Consider the following 24823-nt stretch of genomic DNA (forward strand, 5'->3'; position numbering starts at 1 on the left):
ACTTCCTGCCTGGGTCATTGTGAGAATTTTTTTTAAGTGAAAATCTTATTCAAGTATATAATATACATACAGAAATGTGCACAAAGCACGGATGAACAAACTGATGAATTTTCAAAAAATTTTTATATAAATAGAACCCAAGGCAAAAGAACATTAAAAGTACCCCCAAAACCCCTCTGCTCCCCCTACCCTCTGTAATTCTGTCCCTCATCCTGACACTGTAATTTTGCCCTTTGTATCAACATCTTATTCATGGGACTGTAGTATATGCATCCTTTTGTGAGAGACTAGGCTATGCTGCTGTGTGTAACAGCAGCTCCATGGCTCTCATTGCCCTGTAACGTTCTATGGTATAAATACACCATGACTCATTTATTTTACTGTGGGTAGGACTTAGGTTTCTGGGCATTTCCACTTGGGGACTCTTACACATAATGCTGCTAGGTCTTTTAGTGAACACATGGGAACATTTCTACTGGGTGTGCACCTAGGAGTGAATTGCTGGGTCCTTAGGCGGGTATACATCCAACTTCAGTAGATACTGCCATTTTCCTGGTGTGGCTGAGCAGATCTGCTCAAAGGCTACTTCACTTCTTCACCAGCACTTGGTTATCTGGCTTTTTCATTTTGTCATTGTTGTGGCTGTATTTAATTATGGTTTTAATATGCACTTCCCTGATGACCAATCGTCATGAATACCTATTTACGCATTTTGGCCATTTGCATATTTTATTTTACGAAGTGACTAATTAAAATCTTTTGTTCATTTTCAATTCGGTTTCTTTTTATTAGAGATTTACAAAAGTTCTTTTTTGTGTTCTGTTGAGAGTCCTTTGTCAGATATGTGTATTATAAATATCTTCTTCCACTCTCTGGCTTGTCTTTTCTCTCTCAATGGAGACCTTTGATGAAGAGAAATTCTTACTTGATCAGTATTTTTCCTTTATGATTAGTGTTTTTTATGTCCTGGTTAAGAAATTTCTGCCTATTCAAAGGCCAAGAAGTTGTTCTCTTTTGTTTTCTTCTAGATAGAAGCTTTAGCATTTTACCTTTGCATTCATATCTGCACTTCTCAGACATTATTTGTATGTATTGTGAAGTAGGAGTCAAGATATTTTTTTTATAAATGGATACCAGTGGAGCTAGCAGCAATTAATAAAAATAACTTTTATTTTCTCATGGCTCTGCACTGTCCCCCTTGTCACAAATCAAGTGACTATGTATGTGTGGGGCTGTTTCTGGACTCTCTTCTGTTCCATTGGTCAGTCCATCTATCTTTATGTCAATACCACATGGTCTTAATTATTGCTACTTCATATGTCTTGAAATATGATATCATATACCCTCCAGCTTTGTTTTTTTCAGGATGATTTTGTTTATTCTTGGACCTTTGCGTTTCAATGTATGTGCTGGGATTTTGACTGGTAGTGTATTGACTCTATAGATTGATTTGGAAACAATTCAAATCTTAAGAATATTGAGTCTTCTAATCCATGAGCCGGATATATGTCTGCATTTGCTTAGATTTGCTTTATCACAATACTTTAGTTTAAGTAATTTAAATAATAATTTAATGTAATATATAGTTATATAATTTAATAAAATAATTTAAATAACAATTTAAATAGTTAAAATAATACTTTCGGCTTTCAATGTAGAGACCATGTATAACTTAAGTTATTTTTAAATGGTATGTTTTCTGTTTATTTGTTTCTAGTATATAGAAGTACAGTTAGTTTTGGTATACTGTCATTGTATCCAGAGACTTTGCTAAATTTATTGCAAGGAGTAAATGAGATGATGGGTAAACCCTAGGCATATTTGCTGGTGGGGGCTCACTACCCTTTGATCTGTGTGCAGAAGAACTGAGGCAGGTCGGGGGCTCAGTACTAAGGGTGTGGGTAGCGAGGGAGAACAGCAGAATAGCAAGGTCATTGAGCTCTGGAGAGAATGATTTGCCTGGTTAGTTACAGGAGGGAAAATCCCTGTGGAGAGAAACAGGAGAACAAGAAAACCACCTGGAATGAACTGAGAGATATTCAAGAGATCTGAATGGATTCTAATGTTGGTGCTGCACTTTATAGTTTGTAAAGCCCTTCCACATCTGCTGTGTCATTGATTCTCACTGCACACCTATAAATCACCACATGTGAGGTCTTTATGCCATTTTCAGAGATAAGGAAAGGGGCTCAGAGAGTTAAGGGGCTTGGCCAAGTTCTCTCCCTGAGGAAGTACTGGTAAGATAGGTTTCAAGCACGCAACTTTTGATTTTATTACTTAGTGGGGAGGTTTTCTAACACTATCAGATGGTAGCCTTGGTCCTCATGAGCTAGGCTGTGGGAGCAGGAAAAGGTTATCAGAAAGATAAGTGAGGCAAGTGTTGAAATCTGTGTTTAGAAGACCTTTGTGCAGAATGTGTTAGTGGGAAGAGGAGGCAGGCCATGTTGAAGGTTGTCACCACATGTTAGGCATGAGATGATGTAGGGCCTCAAGGAGGGAAGGGAGAGCAAATGCAGAGGAAGGAACCACAGTGGGCCAGGTACCCACCAGGTCAGATCACAGCTCCCCATGAGCAACACATACAAGTGAGGAACACTCCTTTGGGACTTTTGGATCTCAACTCCCCACTTAAAAAAGAGTGAAACATGGCTTGTGTTTACCCTTTTGGCTAATCTCATGAATAAAACCAAAGCCAAATCAAAACAACGAACTCTTTTTTCCTACCTGTTCGGCTAGACCCCCTCTGCCAGCTCCTGTTACACGCCGCTGATCTTAGTAACCTTCAGGGGACAGCTCTACTCCAGCCCCCTAGAGGCGGCCCACCTTGGTCTTCATACTGGGAGCTCAGTCCTTTTAGCCAGTGACTCCCTTTCAAACGGCTCTGGCGCAACCCGTTCTCCCTCAGGGTGAGGCTGAACTTGGTGGTTCACATGCACAATAATTCTTTCTCTCTTCTCAAAGCATGTTTAGTTGCTGATCTCACCAGAGCTTCTCAAAGTGTCTGCATTGGAAAGAGCAGTTGCAGTGCTGCCTCAAAGCAGATGATCAAGGGGAGCCCCAGAGAGAATGACTCACTCAAGACCACACAACCAGTCAGTGGCCCAGAGGAGCAATTCAAGGCCCTAGTCCATTGTCTTTTCTACTCCATCTTTTAAAAAAAAACGAGTTGGGGTGTCTATAGCTTGGACAACTCTGAAATTCCTTATATTGGGTTAGTTTTGCCTCTCACAGAAGCCAGTTGTGGACTTAGAAGGTTTCCATGTATCCTAGGCCTGAATGAAATACTGCCTCTGGAGACTTCTCTCCTTCCTCTATCTTCCCACCCCAGTAAAGAAGCCTAGAACTTGGCAGGCAGAATGTGGCAGCTGCAAAGACCAGATGCACTGAGGGCAAGGTGGGCAGGAAGGCTGTCCTCTGGGGTCTACAGTTATAGCCAGCTTCCTCTGAGTCCTTCCTTCCTGTGCCCCAGCCCAGCTAGTGTCTCAGCAGTATCTTCCACATCCTCTCCTTGCTGGTACAAGCTGCTTCTCTACATAAGCAATGTCCTTCATCTGGAATGGGCCATATATCGGCCCCGAACAACCGGGTAGGGAGGAGGAATTGAAGCACAAATGGGTGGGCTGCTTACAAAAGGCTCTCTGTCGAAACTACTGAACCCATGTCTCTCTGGGCCTCCAGCTACACCACTCCTTAACCCTGAGACACTTCTAAGACACACCTAAAATATCCAAGAAATGTCTCCTGTGAGGCCATTGAACACACTGGAGAGATCACTGGGCTTAGACACCTTCTATCGAGCTTCCTTTCTAGAGCCATCTCCACTCCACCCAACTTTTGAGGCCTCAGGGACACTCCATGGTGGGTGAAGATGGAAGGGTAGCTGCCAAATTCTACCTAAAATATCTGATGGTACTAACATTTATTGAGACCTTGTTATATGCTAGATGCTGCCTGATGCTTTATATATGCTATCGCATTATCTAATCTTTAGAATAATCCAAGGTTGTTGGATTATTGAAAACCATCAGTGGTTTTCAACTGGGAATGATTTCACCCCCCAAGGAACATTCAGCAATGTCTATGACACAACTGGGCATGGGAGGGAGGCAGAGAGTGGGTATAATTGGCATCTGGTATATATATATACACACACACACACACACACACACAACTTCTTATAACAAAGAATTATCTCGTCCAATCTGTCAATAACAACAAGGCTGAGAAGCCCAACTGCAACTTACAAATGCAAAAAGAAAATCTGCGGTCAAAGTAGTGAAGTAGCTTCCCCAAGGCTCTTACAGGTAGTCAATGGCTGAGCCCTGCTGCAATCCATATCTATCTGTTCTTTTAGTTACAAAATGCTTCCTTTCTAGAGCAACTGCCCACCAGGTTTCTCTGTCCTGGGAAGGAGCAAATATCATTGTCTCTGACTAGGCAGCAATTTGCATCTGCCTGACCAGAAGCCCAGTGAGCTCAGGCAGCAGTGGCTAAGTGCAGACTCCCCCCGCCCGGGGTACTCGACGGGGGTTATAGAGGTATGAACCTCTGCCTCTTCCCTCCAGGGAGGATGTCATCGGAGTAGGTATGGTATGTGCACGTGCAGAGGCCTTTTGATCGCCAGTTGAGGGTACTGCCAAGAAACTCATGGGAATCAGAAGGACCTGGTGGTGATCAGGGAACGTCTCCTTCATGGAAGGGCAGGGCTAGAGTAGGTCCTGGAAGGCCTGGTTGTGGGGTGTTAGTACTAAGGGGAGAACTGGGATCCTACACCAGGGAGAAATGAGCCTGCTCTGGGTCCAGGCTGGATGGGGTACTGTGTTGTGGTGGGTAGGCGATAGACCATAACAAAGCAGCACCATTCCACTGAGTCTCTTCTCTTGTGTCTTTTACTTCATGGTCTTACTTTCACTTTGCTTACTCAAATGACTTTCTTCGTAGTAACAATCATCTTATTAGCCATTAGCTTAAAAAATGTTGAAAAGACACCGTTGTTGCTGAGTTGCTGAGGTAGAATAACTGTTCTCCATGCCATTGCAACCCCCTGGCCCCTAAGCAGTGGTTAGAGAGAATATGTAAGAAAAGTGTGAGCTAAAGATCATAGGAGCAGACCTGGTTGGTAGGAGTAGAATTCAGTTCAAGAGGACATAGCACATAAGTTTGGTGGAAGGTACCTGAGAGCCGTCCTCTGGAGAACCTTGAATAACAGGCTAATGGGTAAGAGGAAGGCAGAGACTGGATCTCTAGAAGAGATCTAGAGACTGGCTCTGGGGGGAATTGGGGAGGGGAAGGGCTGGGGAGCAGTATCAAGAGTGATGTAGCTGATGATGTTTTCGTGAAGGGTGCTGCCAGAAACACCCTCCCTCCTTCCTCCCCGCCTGCTTTGCAGAGGTCGCCAGTTCTCCTGATACTTCTTTAAATAACATTAGCGCGGTAGACTCCCCAGCTATTAGAGGGGGAGGGCAGTCCCACATTCAGGCAGTGCTGCTCTTTATTTCAAGTGTCCTCACTGTTAATGGGATGTGGGGTCTGAACACATGTGCACGCATCTCTGTGCATGTGGCAGCAGGAGGAATAATCCCAGTGAATGTCAATGAATGGACAGGGACAATGAGGTACAGTGAATGAATGAGTTGTAAGGGGCCTTTCATGAGGCCTGAGTGACAGTTGAACTCCAAAGGAAGGGTAGCAGTGGGAATGGTATCCACATCCAGAAAATTAGAGAGCACTTTTATGCCTGACAAAACAAGGCTGCTGAAGGAGCCAAAGTCCCTCCAATTAGCACTATTACCAGGTGGATAAAAGCAGGAGAAAGGGCACAACCTTAGTGTAGGATGCTCTAAGAAGATCAAGGCCTGTTCCTAGAAAGAAAAGACTGAGAAAAGTAGGAGACTTCAGCCTCATCTTCACTCTGATGACATTTGGTGGGGTGGGGTGGGGTGTGCTTAAGGGAATGAGAACATCTTCCCTGGCCAAAGGGCCTTTTGCTCTCCTTCTGTGGTCAGTAGAAGTTCTACTCCTTGGGATGGAAGCTGGCTGGGGAACAGGAAGCTCAGTGCTGATCACAGCAGTTTCTGAGGCAAAGCTATGTAGGTATCTGTCATTTTGTATTTTCCTAACATCATCCCACTAACATTTCTTCTTCCGACCTCTTTGAGCCTCTCTGGCTTCCCACACTCCTTCATTTAACAGTCATTTAGCTGACTATGTGGAGACAAATCAAAGTGTGAGTCTTCGAGAAGCTAGGAGGCTAGTGGAATGGTAGACGGGTAAAGAACAAGTGACTTGAGAGAGAACATGAAATCAGTGCTGCAGGCCCTCTCTTGTGAAACCACAGGCAAAGAAGTAAGAAAGACAGGAAGGCTTCATGGAAGAGGCAATATTTTCATGGGACCATGAAGAGTGGGTTATCACAGGCTGAAGGCTTGCGTCATAGGGACAAGTGAAAGAAATTTAAATTGAGCCAAGCTAGGCTCTGAGAGTATTATGTATTGAGGGGTATTTGGAGGAAATGGCGAGGAACCAGTAGAGGAGAAGTGGGGAACAGAACTGGAAAGGGAGGCTGGGACTCAGGTCATGTAGAGTAGTGAATGAGAGTGCGGGTCTCTGAGGAAGGATATTAAGACAGTTTTCCCAAGGGGAGAAGCTGAAAAGGACTTCAACATGAACTGATCTGGTCTGCGTTTAGCAAGGTAACATCTAGCTGCTGCAGTGTAGAAGATATATTTGAGCTAGAAGAAACCTAAGGCAGGAAGTTCGTTCATTCGTTCATTCATTCATTCATTCATTCATTCATTCATTCATTCATCAGTGAGCATTTATTGAGCCCCAACTGTGTACCAGGTGCTGTGCCAAATGATACAGTGGTGAGTGAGACATTTCAAGGGACTCACAGTTGATGGTGTTATTTCTACACTTCTTTCCCAATGCACACCAGGACACTCCTGCCTGCATGGAGGGGCTTTCACATACATTCTCCTATTGCCAGCTTCCATCCGGTCCCAGAATTCCCCAACTTCGCACCAAGCCAGAATTGGCAATAGACACGCATAACCCCCTGGGAAATTTCCAGGATGCTGACAAATCCTGCTGTTTTGGATCTTGACAAGATTCTCACCCCTGAGATGGGTAGAATGGAGAAATGGGTGCTCTTAGGACAGTTTTTCCACCTGGGGTTGCTGGAGTTTTCTAACACTCTCCCCTCCACCCTTCAAGTCTCTGAGTGAAAATCCTCCAGAGTGGAAGCTTCAGAGTGAAAAATCCCCAGATAAAGGCCCCATTCTTAAACCTTTTTTTTGTTTTGTTTTATTTTGTTAAAATAAATACCAGCCTTATACCTACCTTCAATCCTGATGTCTGATCCTGGGGACAACTTTAACAGTTGTTCACTCTTCAAGCCATTGTAAGGTAAAATAAAACAAACCTATCCCAGGATTATACTATTTCTTCATAACCTTCAGGCATCTTATGCTTTTTTTTTTTTTTTTTTTTTGGTCATGGTGGTCTTCATGGGGTAAGGGATAGGTGGCTAGTAGCTTTAAAGACTGCTCTTCCCATTAAAATGTGCTCCAGTTCCATTTCTTCTACCATGCTAAGATCATTCAACCACACACCTCCTTGCTACTAAGCCCTGATTTCTTTTAGTTAATAGCAGCTCACCCAGCATGTGACGCCTGCACAAAAGAAATCAGATTTCCATAACCAACAGCTATGATATAATCTTTGCCTTCATCTCCACTGCTGTTTCTGCACAGTGCCCTCCTCCTCCCTCACTCTGCTCCCACCGGCTTCCCAGTCACTGCATTTGCATCACAGTGAAGGCCCCTTCCCCTCCTCCTGCTGCTCTCCTCTTTCCCTCTTTCCTCCTTCTTCCTCACTGGTCCATTCTCTTCTCCTCCCTCCTGGTTTCCTTTCACCCCTGTGGATCCCTCCCCTCCCACATCCACTTAGATCTCCTCCTCCTGCTCAGGCCCTTGCCCCACACCCTGCTCACCTCTCTCTGGGTCTGCTGGAAAGCAGGGAATTGAGGAGGAGTGGAGATGGGAGCTAACGGATATTCTCGGTTCTTCCATTTCTTCCCTACCACCCTGCAAATTAACTCACCTCTCCTCCATACTGTTCTTTGCCCTCCCCTTTGGCCAGACAGACACTTCCCTCCACAAGCCAAAGCCCACACCCCTGAGTGGTAAACCATTTGAGACACACACATCCAACCATTCTGTCTTTGTTTTCTGTTGAGTCAGCCCAGAGAGCCACCCAATGAGGAGCCAAGGGCCAGGTCAAGGTGTCACTGAGGACTAATTCAATTTTCTTTTGTGCTAATCCCAATTTCCTGACTAGATAAGGCCATCAACTCATCTGCGTTTTACTGAGACTTTCCCTGTTTTGGTACTGTGGTCTACTATCCTAGGAATTTCCACAGTCCTGGCACAACTGGTCTCTTTGCAGAATTCTCTTCACGGAATGGAACTCAGGGTACAGATGACTTAGAAAAACACAGCACCAATAAAGATGTTGAATCCAGTGCATACTTAGCCACATCTGGTTATGTCATTCAACTACACTCTTACCCTGTGAGGAAGTCTAGCACACAAACCTACAAATTCCAACATACCCACAGCCCTGGACCAGACACTCAGACAGGGGGCCACTGAGGCACAAGTGCCACCCAGAGAAGCCTTCTCTAAAGCATGGTGGAGCCAAAATTATCACAGCTATATTCCAGGCTACCTTGTGTGTTCTAGGGGTGGGGATTAGAGATGAAAAAGTTTGTAAACTCCCCCTGTGTAGTGTTTTCTGGTGTTCCATCTAGGAAAGGGTAGCCCAAGGAACCCATGAACCATAAAATAGAATACGATTTTTATTTTATTTTTTTAGAATATAATTTTTAAACACAGGCTTATCCGTTTATTCAACAAACATTTATTGAGCTCTGGGCCGGGAGAACAGTATATAAAATAGTCTCATAATCTGCTGAGAAAGGTATGAATACAGAGGACCTGCACTACCGGTGATTAACGCTGTTAAAGCAGAGGGTGTGTTAAAGACATAGGAAGGGCTCCTAGTGGAAGCCCTGTCTCAGGAAACTTAGGGACTTAGGCCTAGGGAGCAGCATGGGAAAACCTGTGGAAGAATACTACACATTTACAGATCTCAAGTCAGTCAAAATGGGTGGGGGGAAGGGCAAGGGGAGGGAAGGCAGCAGTGCCATATGATATGGAGATACAAAGATAAACAGTTCTAATCATGCCATGTTAGGAAATTCTGATTTTATTCCTTGGGCAATAAAGAAGCCTTGGGAGAGGTTGGAAAAGAGCAAATAACAGGCCTATTGGTATCCCAAGAGAATTATGATAGAAACTTAGACTAAGGGCAGTGGAATTGGAGGGAAATGCTGGTTTTGAGGAAAATCACTAAGAAGACAGGGCTTAGTAATTGGTCAGGTATAGGGGTGAGAAGAAGGAATAAAGGGTTCTGGGCTTGGTCAAGTTTCTTGGGGTCAGATTTCTGGCTTGGTCACAGTTGTACTATTTTCCAAGTCTAGGAACCAGAAGGAGGGACTCGGGGAAGGTAGGTGATGACAAGGAAAAGAATGGAGAATTTCATTTTGCATATGTTGACTTTGAGATGTGGTGACCCATCCCACTGAAGATGGCCAGCAAGCAGTTGGATATTGAGGTCAGGAGCTCAGAAGGGAGACTTGGCTATGGACACAGATCCCAAAATCACTACCATGTGGATGTAGCTGATGGCTATACATCAGAAAGGATGGACCAACCAGGAGCAGAGGGTAGGGTCCAGGATGGAACCTGAGGAACACCAGCCTTTCAGATCAAAAGAGGGAAAAGTGACAGAGAGAGAGGCCAAGGGAATAGGAGGAAAGCCAAGGGGTCATAGTATCATATAAACTGAGGAAAGAGTATCTCAAAAGACATGGAGTGGAAACAAAACTGAACAAATAAACATGGAGTGACTGAGAGATCATATTTGTAACTGTTAAAAAGTGTGGATTGGATTTATCAATATCCCCAGAGAGCATCTCTAGTAGATTATCAGGGACAGAGGCCAGGCTTCTGTAGACAGAGGACAAGTGGGAAATGAGCAAGGGGCGTAGTGAATATGGCTTTCTCTTTCAAGACACTTGTTTGTGAACAGGAGGAAAGACAGTAATACCAAGGGCGGAGAGATGGAGTTCAAGAGCTGCCATGCTGCTTTTGAGTTGGCAGACTTGTGCATGTGTAAATGCTCATGAGAGGGAATAATAGAAAGCCAGAACTTGGAGAAATAGAAGGAATAAAAGATAGTTGTTAGTGCCAGGCCCCTGAGAAGGTTGGAGTTGATGGAATCATGCCATGGCTAGCCTGATGTGAAGACATTCCATTGTGACAGGCACAAAGGAGTCAAGAATCACTTCAACTGTAGGTAAGTTTATTAGTTCAGGGAATTGAGGGAGTTTGCTTCCAGTGCTTCTACTTATCTGTGTATTGTAGAGATGAAGTTGCCTTCAGGGAGTAAGATGCAGAGGTGGTACAGGGCTTACACATTGAAGAAAGCTTAATAGATGTGACTTGAGAAATACAAAAGGCAGCAGTAAAAGCCCAAGCTTGCTAGGAGATCTTGATTCTTTGGTGTAGGCATTAGACTCTGGGCTTAGAAAGAGTTTATCGATTTAGCTGACAAAATCACTACTCAGCAAAACACAGTACAGAGCAGAAGAAGGCAGGGAGGGCTGGATCCAGGAAAGGCAGAGGCATTATGTCTCAGATGGGAGGAAGACACACAAGCAAAGACATGGAGAAGGGGAAGGAGTAGATGGGTCCCTGGGAGCTGTCAGGGGTGCTAGGAAGGTCGACACTCTAGATGTCCGATGCAGCCCTGGGTGTCCATGACCCTGAGTATGGGGGCCAGTTGGGAAGAGTGCTTAGCTGGTGAAGCTTGTGATAGTAGGAGGTGAGGTGAGAAGGCAGGTTGAGGTTAGGTTATACAGGACTTTGAATATAAACTCAATCTGTCATTTTCTGTATTACATGTTTTCTGTATTTCTGTATTACATGTTTGTTCTGCTCACTGCTGTGTCTATAGAGCCCTGATAGTGATTGCACATAGTAAGTGCTCCCCAAATACTTGTGAATGTCAGACAAAGGCATGGGTACTCCTAGCAACTCACCTCCACAGTGGCAGATCTCTCTACCTGTCAAAGTTACTGCTGACACCTGTACTGGGAGGTGACACTCAACTGTGTCTACCCCACCAGGCATTTCAATCCTGCTTCCACCATGCTTGCCTCATGACTAGTCTGTATGAGGCAATAGACAAGCTCTGGCCTTCGAACCCAAGGCCTGAGTTCTAGAATCAGTTTTTCTAGCTGTGACCCCTGGAACTCTGCTTATAATACCTGTCCAGTGTTGTGGTGAGCACAGATGAGATAAGAACCCAATGAAACAGATATTTCTCCAAAGAAGACATACAAATGGTCAACAGACACATGAAAAAATGCTCCACATCACTTGGCATCAGGGAAATACAAATAAAACCACAATGAGATACCACCTGACACCAGTCAGAATGATTAAAATTAAAAAGACAAGAAACAACAAATGTTGGCAACGATGTGGAGAATGGTGATCCCTCCTACACTGTTGGTGGGAATGCAAGCTGGTACAGCCACTCTGGAAAACAGTATAGAGGTTCCTCAAGAAGTTAAAAATAGAGCTACCTTATGACCCAGCAATTGCACTACTGGGTATTTACCCCAAAGATACAAATGTGGTGATCCCAAGGGGCACTTGGACCCCAATGTTCACAGCAGCAATGTCCGCAATAGCCAAACTGTGGAAAAAGCCCAGATGCCCATTGACAAATGAATGGATAAAAAAGATATGGTATATACAGACTATTACTTAGCCATCAGCAAGGATGAATACTTAACATTTACATTGATGTGGATGGAACTGGAGGGTATTAAACTGTGTGAAATAAGTCAATCAGAGAAAGACAATCATCGTATGGTTTTACTCATATGTGCAATATGGGAAACAGCATAGAGGATCATAGGGGAAGGGAGGGAAAATTGAATGGGAAGTCATCAGAGAAGGAGAAAAACCATGAGAGACTCTTAACCATAGGAAACAAACTGAGGGTTGCTGGAGGGGAGGTTGGTGGAGGGACGGGGTAATTGGGCGATGGACATTAAGGAGGGCATGTGATGTGATGAGCACTGGGTGTTATATGAAACTAATAAATTATTGAAAACTACGTCTGAAACTAATGATATACTATAAGTTGGCTAATCGAATTAAAAAAAAAAAAAGAACCCAATGCAAAGATGAGGGATGTCAGAAATCCTGCGGGAACTTGAAACCTCTCCCATCCAATTCAAGATGCTAGGTTGTCTGATTTGCCAAAGGCTAACCAAGTGCCAACTTTGGTGCCTGGACCAGGGATGTCATGTAGCTAACAGTGTGTCATCACCCCCCTTTCCTAAATCATGGCCCACATTGCTAATTTATTACAGATTCTTCCCCACTGAACCTAAATTTGGCCTCACAATACTTTAGGCAGCCACAAAGATGGCAAATAGGCAAAACCTGTTTCAGTCACTGTCCAAGACATTGGTTCTGACCGTCAGTCACTTAGACACAGACCTATCTTCAAATCCACCTTTCCAGGAGGTGCCCTGTTCAGTGTGCACTCTAGGATGGTAAGAGTTTGTCAGGAAGGGGAGCTGTCTGACCCCTGCATTCTGGCCTCCAATGTCCTAAGTGTCCTGCATTTCTGTCTGACTAGGTGAGATGGGAAGGAGCCTAGGAAGTTTCCCAGACCTCCTCTGGGTATCTCACTCACTCATTTAAGATCTGAGTCACTGCTCTTTGGATGCTGCCCCCTTTACCAGGAGAAGTGGCTCTCTTCACTGGGTGCTGCCCAGCTCACAGGGGTCCTTCTGCCTACCAGCACCTGAGTCATGAATGTGGATGAGGCTTGCCTTCTGCTTTCTCACAGGGGAACAGCTGCTGCACTAAAAGCAGCGGGGTTAAATTTGCATGAGCTTTGCATATAACTGTGGCTTTATTTTTGGAAGAGAGAAGGGCAGGTTGGGATCCGTGGGTAATCATGTTCCTGAGGAGAAATGTCAATCATCACAAGCTGCCCACCGGGATGGAGGAAGGCTCTGCCACAGCTGAAAGCTGACGACCTGCACACAAAAGGCTGCCAGGCAGAATGGCTTTTGATTCCTCCTGAGCAGTGGGAAGCAGAATTGCTTCCGATTGTTCACCCTGGTGGAATGACTCAGCCTGCCAGTGATTTCCCTTTCACTTTCTGCCTTTTCACAGACCCAAGTGCACTTAATTGAGAACTGCGTGGGCTTCTGCTCCCAACCCTCGGGCCACATGCTCCCCCTCAGACCTCAGCCACTCCTCATGCTGCCCACACTCCCCCACCCTCTTCCTCCTCCATTCTCGCCTCCCTTTCATTCACCGGTTTACTCAGAAAATATGTACTGAGCTTTGCACATGGAGCCCTCCAGGTGTCAGCAAACCAAACTTTGGGGACTTGCAGACTGAGCTGAGATGATTAACCTGCCCCAGTCCCAGCCCCCGACCCTCGTCTAGAGCACTAAATGGGAGGAGAGGTCAAGAACAGGAATACAAACACTGGAATTCTAGATAAGAAAAGCTGAATCAGTCAGTGTACTGATTCCCCCAGTGTACTAGGGGGAGGAACAGTGTCAGAGGGAGAGTCATTTTGAAAGGGGAGTCAATTAACTCTGGGCACGTGTCCCATTTAGCCCCAGAGAGACCTCTGCTGGGGAGTTGGCTAGGGGCCCACCCACCAACCACCCCCCCCTCACCCCCACCCCCTCCAGTCCCAGCTGGCAGATGTCACAGAGCTGCTCTCACATCTCTGCAAGCCCCAGCTGCCCTCTTGGAGTCAGAGAAGCGGGTCTGGCTGCTGCAAGTCCCCATGAATCCAGCCATGTCTGCCACAGGGAGATGGGGGTGGGAGAAGGGAGTGGTAATCTTTCCCTAAAGACCTGCTTTTTTGAAAAAATTTTTTATTTGAATGTAGCTCACACACAGTGTTAAATTAGTTTCAGGTGTATAATACAGTGATTTGACAAGTTTATCTATACTCACCACAAGTATAGCTACCATCTGTCACCATTCACTGCTACAATATCATTGACTATATTCCTTATGTTTGGGCCTTTTGTTCCCATGACTTATTCATTCCATAGCTGCAAGCCCATGTCTCCCACTCCCCTTCACCTATTTTGCCCATCCCCCCCTCTGGCAACCCTCAGTTTGTTCTTTGTATTTATAGGTAAAGACCTGCTCTTTTAACTTCAAGACACGTGAGGCTCTAGTTCTAGCATCTTTCCACACTGACTTATAATTTCACAAGTACTTGGTTTAAATTTATCCCATGTGTATCATTCTTCTTACTGGGGCCAAGCATTATCAAATATGTGTTTTCATTTAATCCTGTGAATACCTGCTCTGTGAGTTAGGTATCAGCTGTGCTCGTCTGACACATAAAGAAATAGAGATGCTGGAAGGTTGAATCTCATGCTGGATGGCAAAACAGATTCATCAATCTGTGATCCTTTGTTGAGGGCCTCATGCAATAATGCAGGTAGAACACACCACCATGTAGGGGGTCTAATTGAGCTGATGGTTCCTCCTATGGACCCACAACTGTGCAGGCACAGGTCCTGTCTCTGGGGACTTTGCCTAAAGGAGCAAAGAAGTTCTAGCAGGTAGGTCCAGAAAGTGAACTGTTCGTATATCCCAGGACTGGAGTGAGGCAGAATTAGAATTAGAACTCAGCTTCCCTGACTTCCCACCAAGCATCTTTCTAGGACTCTTCCCCAAGAACAGCAGTTCTCTGCATGTTGGGGCTATCAACACCATGCAGACAGAGAAGCAGGAGGGAGGACGATGAAGACAATGCCAGAAACAGGGTAACCTGACAGCCCAGGCAGCATCTTCTGCCAGGGTGTCTGGTGTGTGTGTGGGGGGGGAGGGGCTGTCTTAGCTCAGGCTACTATGACAAAATACCACACACTGGGGGAGCTTAACAACAGACATTTACTTCCCACAGTTCTGGACACTGGAAGTCCAGGATCAAGGCACTGGCAGATTAGGTCTCTGGTGAGAGCTCTCTTTCTGGCTTGCAGATGGCCACCTTCTTGTTGTATCCTCACTTGGCAGGAAGAGAAAGGGAGAGAGAGAATGAGAACAAATGAACAGAGCAAGCTCTCTGGTCTTTACTTGTGAGGGCGCCAATCCCGTCATAAGGGCCCTATCCTCATGCTCATGGAAACCTAATTACCTCCTAATACTATTAGTCACCATTGGAGATTAGGGCTTCAACATATAATTTTTATGGGGGACACAAACCTTCAATCTGTGACAGGCAGACAATATAGTGAGAACATTTACCTCACTTCCATACAAAAGAAAAAAATAAATAAAAAGCACTCATATGCTGGGGATAGAGAGAGCTGGCTCCAATTCAGCAAACTCCTGCCAGTGAACTCCTGTATTTTCAATTAAACTGGTGCTGCTTTTTAAACTCTTTTTATTTAAGTGTACCTGTCTTTTCTCTCAACCAGATCCTTAAAAACAGACACTGCCTTATATTTCTTTGTCTTGGCCAAAAACTTTGAACAGGACTGGGAAGTGAAGGAGAGGGTAAACTTACTTTGACCCAAGTGACTGGTTGATTCAAATAAAGTCTAAAAGATGGAAATTTGGATTGAAACCAGATTTGGATTCTAGTTTTGAAGACTTGGCTTCCTGTCTACCTGTTGTGGGACCTCAGTTTAAGTCACGTATCATCCCTGTGCCTCACCTTCCCTTCCATAAACTCGATAAGTAAATCCCTATGTTCCCTGTAAACTGATTTTATTAAAATCATGTACTGAGCACCTACTGTGTTCTCAGCATTGTGCTCAATACTGTGTGGGATGCAAAGAAGCTTCAGCCCATCCTGCCTTCAGGAAGGTTTAAAGATAATTGGAGAGAGAACCGTTCATCGCTGAAAGATTAAATAATGCAGGAGCCATCACTAGGCCTTGAAGGTTGAGTGCCTAGTGAGCCAAGCACTGAGTAGCAATTGTGGGCCCAGCAGAGAGGCTTCTTGTGGTCTACAGGTCCTCCCGTAGGGCCACACTAGCCAGGCGTGGAAGTGGACCATATTCTTCCTTTGAAAGGAAGCTACAGTTTCACTACCAAGTCAAGTTCCTTGTGAGAGGCCTTGGCCCTCTTCTTCTCAGCACCCAGCACGATGCTTGGCATGAGGTCCACCTTGAGGGACAATGTAAATGTATAATAGTGTGAAGTTCTCTAACTTCCACAGATGGAACTAACCATGAGGTTGCATATGTATGGTTCCCATGGCTAAGATTCAAAATTAACCTAGACTGGTGACATCCCACCAGAAGGAAGGAGGCAGTTGCAAGCCCCAGCCCAGGAACCACCAGCCATTCCTGGAGGCAGGTCAGCTCCCCCATCTGTGGCTGACGCCCATGTGGAGCCTACAGTGGCTTCCTCTGCCTTCTCAGTCGCTATACCCATTGAGTGATCCTCTCTGAATGGTGTAGCACTGCCAGCCCACAGGATGGAATCCCATTTGTATCAGGCAGCCTTACACGCACACATGCACACACACACACACACATACACATACACACTCCCCACAGCCCCTCTTTATACATGTGACCCACATAGAGCCCCCCCCATCTGGAAAATGGAACTCAGTTGGCCCTATTCTATTTGTAAAATGGAAATTTTGAGTCCAGGACTCCTGATGTGACCTGGGCAAGTCCCTTCCCTGCTCTGGGCTTCCATGTAGCCTCTGTGTAGTAAAGGAATTGGGGTAAAGGATCTCTGGGGTCCTGCTATCTCTAGCATTATGAAACTTTGACTGTGGAAGATGCTGCCCTCGTTGTGCAGACTCCTCAGAGCAGGGAGGCCCTCCATCACCTGCAGCAGGATGATCCCTCTGTTTGGTCAAAACTCCTTTACCCCCTCCGCCTCCATCACAGGATTGCTGCCTCTCGCCTCACCCTTTTATTAATAACAGCAATGTGCCACTTTCTCACCCCAGGGTAATATGGTTAAGTATGACTTGGGGTCGCTGTCCCAGTCTTACTGCCCTCTTATGATGTATTGGCCAAAAAGGGTATCCGATGTCACCTCTCCTAAAAACTAGACATCTAAGACTCAAAGAAAATAAATCCTAGACAACTTCCCACCCATGCGAAGAAGTAGTTACATACTAGAGGATTTTAGCAACAAAATGGAAACATCTGAGTAGAGAGCAATGAATGCAAAGCAGTGGGAGACTACTGCACAAGGTAGAAGAAGGAACATGAACTGGTCCCAAATAGACTATGCTGAATAACGTAATCAAGGTTGCAGAATGATACATACAGCAGAACACCATTTATACAAAGTAAAAAACCAATACCTATAGTATTCTTTATGTTAAGAATATTTAATGATAAAAAACATGTACACATCCCTGGGAAGAGAGATATGGGGGAAAGGAGAAAGGAAAAAGTAATGGGGATTTTAACTTTGAGATGTTTTATTTCTAAAACAGGTAGCATTTTAACAACTGTCAATTCTGCACAAATTACTTAGATTCTTTTTATAGTATTTGAGTATTTACAAATGGATTAAAATTAAAGTTAGTAGACGAAGAAGGCTCTCAGACCAGCATGTCAGGTACCAGAGCAACCATTGGTGAGATACCTTGCCTGGAGGGAGCCTTGTCATCACAATCTAGGTGGCTGTCCCCTCCAGAGCCTGCCGCCTTTCACCTTATGGATGCTCTCTGAAGCAGTTCCAGAGTCTGTTCAAGTCTTAAGAAACAGGGTTGCAGGACTCTGGAGTCTGAGCATGGGAGGGTGGGGTGGAGGGGGAGGTGCACTCAGGTGAAACAACACAGTTTCTCCAGTTTCACCTTCCTTTCCTTGCTCCCATCTCTCCAGACCCTGAAGGGAAGCAGGGACTCATTAGTTAAGTCAGTGATGTAAGACCAAGCTATTCGTTCCTCCCCCGAGTCTCCAGTGAACACTGGGCTGTGGCATCTTGGTGGGAGGGTACCAGGCTGAGTGCAGAGATGACGCACAGCAGGGCAGTGAGCTCCTGCTGGACCTTCCTGCAGGAGCCCTCCCTGGGCAGTGACTGGGAGGGGAGGAGAGACAGGAGGAGTGGAAGGAGGGAGAGGAGGTGGGAGCGGGAGGGAAAATAACCTTCGGAGGCTGAGCACTCCGATCCTGTGAGCAACCTCTCCAGCCTGGGTGAGGGGGGAGGAGACAGCGGGTATCGATCCTCTTCCTAGGCCAGAAGTCTGGATTCCTGTGGGCAAGGCCATAGCTGCTTTTCCTCAGGGTTTGGGGTGGGAAAGTGTTCTTTCTCAACTTCCTGAGTCCAGACAGACCCCTTTTCAATTCCATGTCTTCATCTCCACATAAAGGGGTTCAGAGAGGTATGTCACTCTGGCATGAGCCCTGGTTTCCTTTGGGAAGAAGAGTGCCAAATGGCGTGGGGAGGAGCAGCTGTGCTGAGAGTAGAAGCAGCTCAAAAGGGAGGGCTTCTCAAGTTTCCAGGGTCTTTCTGGTCCTGTTGTAGCAGCCATACTGAGGGCAGACAGGGGGTGGGGTCAAGTAGGGGACAGAGAGGACTGGCCTGGTATGGGGGAGGGGGTAGTCTCCTGAATTCCCTGGGGCCAAATTTTGAGTAGTATAGGCTAGGGGGTCCTTTTCTACCAGATGTTTTTGGCTGTTCTGTTCTTTTCTTCCCTTCCCTTAAACCTGGAATCTAATTCTTGCTTGACTCTTCCTGGAAAGTCAGTAGGAGGTCATGCAGGAGAAGGTCACTATGACATGCTCAGTGAGAGGTTCTGTGGCTCCTTTATTTTTCCTCTCTTGTCCTTTTCCCTCTTTCTTTCCCCTTCTTGAATCTCCAGGATCTTTGTGATTGCTTATTTTTACCCCAAGTATGTGCAGTACTCCAGGCCAGTAGGGATTTGTTTACAAGTGTGCCCCTCTGCCTTGTCCTTCCTGAATATATAGATAGCAAGTTTGGCAGGAGTGGGTGGATGGGAAGACCTAGGGTTTGGGAACTAGGATGGATCATAGCCACATTTTCTGTGATGCTCTTTCCAAGTTGATAGCAGAACAAGTCTAGACACTTAGAGGTAATTAGTTTAGCTTCAAGTGCATCTGGGGATAATCTCAAGCTTCAAAGCTCCTCTCTGTGTCAAGACCTAGGAAGTGGAGAATAGGGATCTGGGGCTGTGGGACAGGAATGCACTCAGAGGACCAGAGGCACCCACTCCTCTTCTGTGCTCCCTGGCATCATTTGTCTTCCTCCTCTCAATCCTCTAGGGCCTAGCACCAGTATTCATGCATCACAGGTCATCCACATTGCTGCTCAGGTGAACCAGGAAGCTTACCTGTTCCTAAAACCTTGTTGTCATCTTCCCAAAAGGGAAATAAGGCTATGGTTAGAGGCCATGGACCCTCACTTCTCCTCCAGGATTTCTCTTCCCCATCCCTGGAAACTTACTTTGCTATCCAGGACAGGAACCCTAACATCTCTGAGCCTTACCTGCAGTCCCCAGCATTGTGCTGTAGCATGGAGATCCTGGAATTTGGGTCTAGGATCAAGTCCTAGCTTAGCCACTGGCCAGTTAATGACAAGGGCCACATCATGTAACCTCATGCCTCACTTCCTCATTTTGTTCTAGGAGCTACAGATTTGAAGTCTTTGCTTTCATAGAACTTATATATTCTGGTGAAGATGCACACAATAAACAAGTTAAAAATAAGATTGTTGCAGGTTAAGCAATTGTTACGAAGGAAATAAACAGGCTAGTATAATAGAGAGTAATGGGGGACATGGATTTTTTTTCGTGGGTAACCATAGGTCACTTTACAAAAGTAATATTTGAATTTAGAACTGAAGGATGAGAAAGATCTGTGTGAAGAGCTAAGGAAAGAGAATTATCAGCAGATTCAGCAGCAGGTGTGAAAGCTCCTCAGTGGGAAAAGGCTTGGTGTGTTCACCAATAGGGGAAAGATGAGTCTGGCTATCCTTGTGGATGTGAGCAAGGAATGAATGGGGTGAGATAAGATTGGAGCAGTAGGTAGAAACCAAGGCCTGCTCAGTACCTTATTCTAGGAACAATTAGAAGCTTTGAAGGGTTACCATCAAGGAACATGACACTGATACTTCAGGTACTTAGGAAGAACAGACTGGGCAAAGACAAATTTGGAGGCAGTCTCAAGGACCACATGAGAGGAGATGGTGCTGGAGCAGGAGAGCCATGAACAGATTCATGTAGCATGTCTGCCGGCTACTATAGTGGTACTCCAGCTATGCTGTATGCTTCTTGAGGGCAACACCCTCATCTTGGCCTTCTGTTGACCACACACACCTGTAGAACACTTACCATGGGCCCCGCACTGTCCTTGACTTGTTAGTTTGCTTCATCCTCATATTAGTCCTGTGAAATAGTTATTTTTTCCACATTATAAGCAAAGAAACCTCAGAGAGGTTAATTTTGAAATCCATATCTGTCTGATGCCATAGCCAACTTTCTTATCTCTACAACATTGTATATATAAATGTTCATAAATGTGTACTGGATGGGCAAAAAATAAGTTACCCATTGCCCAAGTGGTGTAATGTGCAGAGGAGAGGCTTTTGGCCAAAAATAGCTTCCCTACATATGGACAACAGTAGAATTTTTGCTTCTTAGGATCTGAAGGCCCAGCTAAGCAAGAGATGGATGATGTGGGGGTGAAAAACACATTTCGTCATGGTCAACTGGTAAATTAGGAGAGGAGCTCTGTACTCCTAAGTAACATCATTGGGGATTGGGATGTAGGAACGTTGCATCCCAATGGAATGGAGAGCACTCGTTCTGGAAAATGAGGTGAGGCATTGAAGATAACACGGGGATGATGACTGCTGCAGAGAACAATGATAGATACCAAGGAAAATACCTGCCAGTTATGGGGTGCCTATTATGTACTGGGCATTTAGTAAACATATCAGGCCTATTAGCTTATTTTGCTGTCTCATAAACTTCTCTTAGCAATCCTATGAAGTAGGCATAACTGTGTTTCCTTGATTCTAAGAGACCATCAATTTAATAAAAGCTTTTCAAAGAAAACATAGACTGCACTTACACCATGATGTTTTGTTGTGTTGGGCCTCTACTAATGGAATATAGAATGCATTTATTCATAACATAACTACTTACAGTTCAGGCTAACAATGCAAGTTTGAATTCAAACCTTCACATGCAGAGTCTGAAGAATCCTCTCGTCCACTGCACATGTGCAGTGCTCTATAGCCCACCTGGGACTTCTTTCACACCTTTACAATTAATGGTATAATTTAGAGCAGAATAAAGAATACAAGGTTTCTTCTGCATTTTCTATTTTATTAAACTTATAGTTCCCCCATCATCTATTTTTTAACTAAGAAATACTCCTTCACAATGCATGACAACCACATAGATTTTCCCAGCTTTGAAAGTCATGTGACCTATGCTTAGAGATTTGCCCAAATTTGCAAATGTGCTGGTATTGACATCCCAATGTATTCCTCTGTGTGGTGACTGGCAAGGTTGTTGTTATTTTCAGCACTGGTTATAAAATGCATTCCTATTACTTTTTTTAAGTTTTTTAAAATTTTAATTCCAGTATAGTTAATGTACAGTAGTGATTCAACACTTCCATACCTCAGCAGGTGCCCATCACTGACAAGTGGATTCCTTAATCACCATCATCTATTTCACCCACCCCTGCACCCCCTCCCCTCTGGTAACCATCACTTTGTTCTCTATAGTTAAGAGTCTGTTTCATGGTTTGCCTTTTTCTCTGTCTTTTTTTCTTTGCTCATCTGTTTTGTTTCTTAAATTCCACATATGAGTGAAATCATATGGTATTTGTCTTCCTCTGACTGACTTATTTCACTTAGCATAATACTCTATAGCTCCATCCCTGTCATTGAAAATGGCAAGATTTCATTCTATTTTATGGCTAATAGTCCATCATTTATACACACACACACACACACACACGTATATATATATATATTTTTTTCACGTCTTCTTTATCCATCAGTCCCCCTCAGACTGCTTCCATAGTTTGGCTATTATAAATAATGCTGCAGGGGCGCCTGGGTGGCTCAGTCATTAAGCGTCTGCCTTCGGCTCAGGGTGTGATCCCGGGGTTATGGGATCGAGCCCCACATCAGGCTCCTCCGCTGGGAGCCTGCTTCTTCCTCTCCCACTCCCCCTGCTTGTGTTCCCTCTCTCGCTGGCTGTCTCTCTCTCTGTCAAATGAATAAATAAAATCTTAAAAAAAATAATGCTGCTATAAACATAGGGTACATGTATCCCTTTGAATTAGTGTTATTGTATTTTTAGTGTAATTACCCAGTAGTAGGATTCCTGGATTAGGCATTCATATTACTTTTAAAAACATTTTAAACTTCTCAACATTTGCAGGCACAATTATTTCCCTCTTCTTTCTCTCCTGAACCCTTTCCAATCAGACCTTTGTTTCCATCCTTCCACCCAACTGCTCATCAAGGTCAGTGACAACCTACCTCTACGTGGCCAGACCCACTGACCAGCTCTCAGTTAGCAGCAGCGGCACTTGACGCCATCCTTATGAGACTGTTTCTTTCTTGGGTCTCCTCTATCAGTCAGAGCCTCCTCAGCTTCTGTTCCTCATTCCTCCTCACCTTCTGACTTCCACAAACCTGTCCTCAGACTTCTCTCATCTTCCTGCCTTCACTTCTGTAGTTATGTCCCCTAGTTGGCTTCTATAATAAACAGCTTTTACATGGAAATCTGCAACTCTGCACCCACCCTACTGCCTACTCTACAGCACTCCTTGGATGTCTAATAGGCTCTGCAAACTTAATGTCTTAAACCAAACTCCTTTTTTCACCCCTACTTCATCCCAAAATGATTCTTTTTGTGGTCCTTTGTATCTCGATAAATGGCAACTTATGTCCTTTAGTTGCTCGGATAAAAATATTGAGGTCATCCTTGGCTTCTCTCTTTCTCTCATTCCCTGCATCCAGTCCTGTAGCAAATCCTATCAGCTGGACTTTAAAATTACATCTAAAATGTAATCCACTGCTACCACCCTGGCCCAGCCACGCTAGTCACTCACCTAATGTAACTGGCCCACCACTTCCATTCAGGCCCATCAGCAGCCCCTTTTCCTCCCTGCAGCCAGAGTGACCCTCCACAGCCTAAGACAGATCAAGTAATCAGCTCCTTAAAGCCATGTAGGGGCTCCCCATCTCAATCAGAGTTAAATTCCAGCCCTATGGCCAACCAGGCTCTATGTTTCCTGGTGTCTGCTAGTTTTGACTTCTGCCTGTCCTATGTCCCCCACCCACATAGCTAACTATTCTCCAGCCAGACTGGTCTCAACTGGTCTCACATAGGCCAGGCACAGTCCACCACAGGGACTTGGGGCTTTTGTTCTTGAGGCTTCTGAGCTTCTTTTCTCTTCCCCCAGATTTCCACCTGGCTTGCTCACTCATTTTCCTGAGGTTTCTTCAAATGATATAGCAGAGAGACCTCCCTTGTACCGCCTGTTTAGAATAACCACCTCCCATAACCCTATGCTACTCACTCTGCTTTATTTTCCTCCATAGCACATGCACCACTAAGGATAGTAGACATTGATTTATTAATGGCTTGTCCACACTACACTAAACAAAAGCCCCACAAGCGCAGGGACTGTAGCCGTGTTAGTCACTACAGTATCCGAGGACTGAGAGGCGGGCCATCCTAAAGGACGGTCTCAGTGAATGTTTGTAGAATTAACAGACAAAGGAAGAATGAACAGAATCCAGTAATAGTCAGGGCTGAGCTATCGTTAGGAGAAGAATGTATTTCTCTACTGTTCAGATCTAGCAGTCAGAACAAACACTTCTCCAAGTTACCATCGAGGACTGTGCAGTGACTGTCCCCATCTCAGGCTGACTTTTGCCTTCTGTCCCCTTCCAGGTATACAGCTCTCCCAGGCTCTGTGAGGCTTCTGCTATGACTACAGTTTCCTCGTGGTACCAGGACTGCCCTTTGCTGCCACAGCCACACCAGATCCCCATTCTGCCCTGTCTGTCCTTGGTCCCAAGTCAGCATGGGTAGCGTCAGTAGCCTCATCTCTGGCCACAGCTTCCACGGCAAGCACTGCCGGGCTTCACGATACAAGCTGGGCAAGTCCTCCCATCTCAAGAAGCTCAATCGGTATTCAGATGGGCTACTGAGATTTGGCTTCTCCCAGGACTCAGGCCATGGCAAGTCCAGCTCCAAAATGGGAAAGAGTGAAGACTTCTTCTACATCAAGGTCAGCCAGAAAACCCGGGGCTCCCACCACCCAGATTACACTGCACTGTCTAGTGGGGACATAGGCGGCCAGGCCGGGGTGGACTTTGGCCCGTCCACCCCACCCAAGCTTATGCCCTTCTCCAATCAGCTAGAAATGGTAAGCAAGGGTCTCTGGTAAGGGTGGGTGGGTTGGAAAACCAATAGAGAGCAAAATGGGGGCGAAAAGCATGGAGGCAGGGAGGGAAATGGAGGCGGTGATACTAACATTTAAGCCTCCAAGAGGCCAGAGCAGTGGTGGTGAGGACAGAAGTGCTCAGTTACACCACAGAGATCAAAGGCTGGACAAAGGAATTGAAGCATTGGTCAGTCCCCTAATCTGGAAGCTTTAGGTGAACCCTAAGCAAAGAGCAAAGGGGAAATGAAAGCCTTTCTGAGCTCT

The 24823-nt window shown here is 45.2% G+C and overlaps 1 protein-coding gene across 4 annotated transcripts in view; it reads left to right on the top strand.

The window, feature by feature from the left end:
* Nucleotides 1-24823, top strand: part of LZTS1 (leucine zipper tumor suppressor 1) — a 52365-nt gene that overhangs the window by 14889 nt on the left and 12653 nt on the right. For 2 of the 4 annotated variants that reach the window (XR_006778944.2, XR_006778946.2), the window contains exon 1: nucleotides 24175-24541. Coding sequence is in view for 2 of the 4 variants with exons in the window: in XM_045793854.2 (XP_045649810.1) it covers nucleotides 24197-24541 (345 nt within the window). In the remaining 2 variants the exon portion in view is untranslated. Of the gene's footprint in view, nucleotides 1-24063; nucleotides 24542-24823 lie in introns of those variants that run through there. The other 2 variants (XM_045793854.2, XM_045793855.2) reach the window with 2 other exon arrangements.

The sequence above is a fragment of the Ursus americanus genome, chromosome 13 (assembly GCF_024610735.1).
Source record: "Ursus americanus isolate L20-20 chromosome 13, mUrsAme1.1.p, whole genome shotgun sequence".
In the NCBI taxonomy this organism is placed as follows: Eukaryota; Metazoa; Chordata; class Mammalia; order Carnivora; family Ursidae; genus Ursus; species Ursus americanus.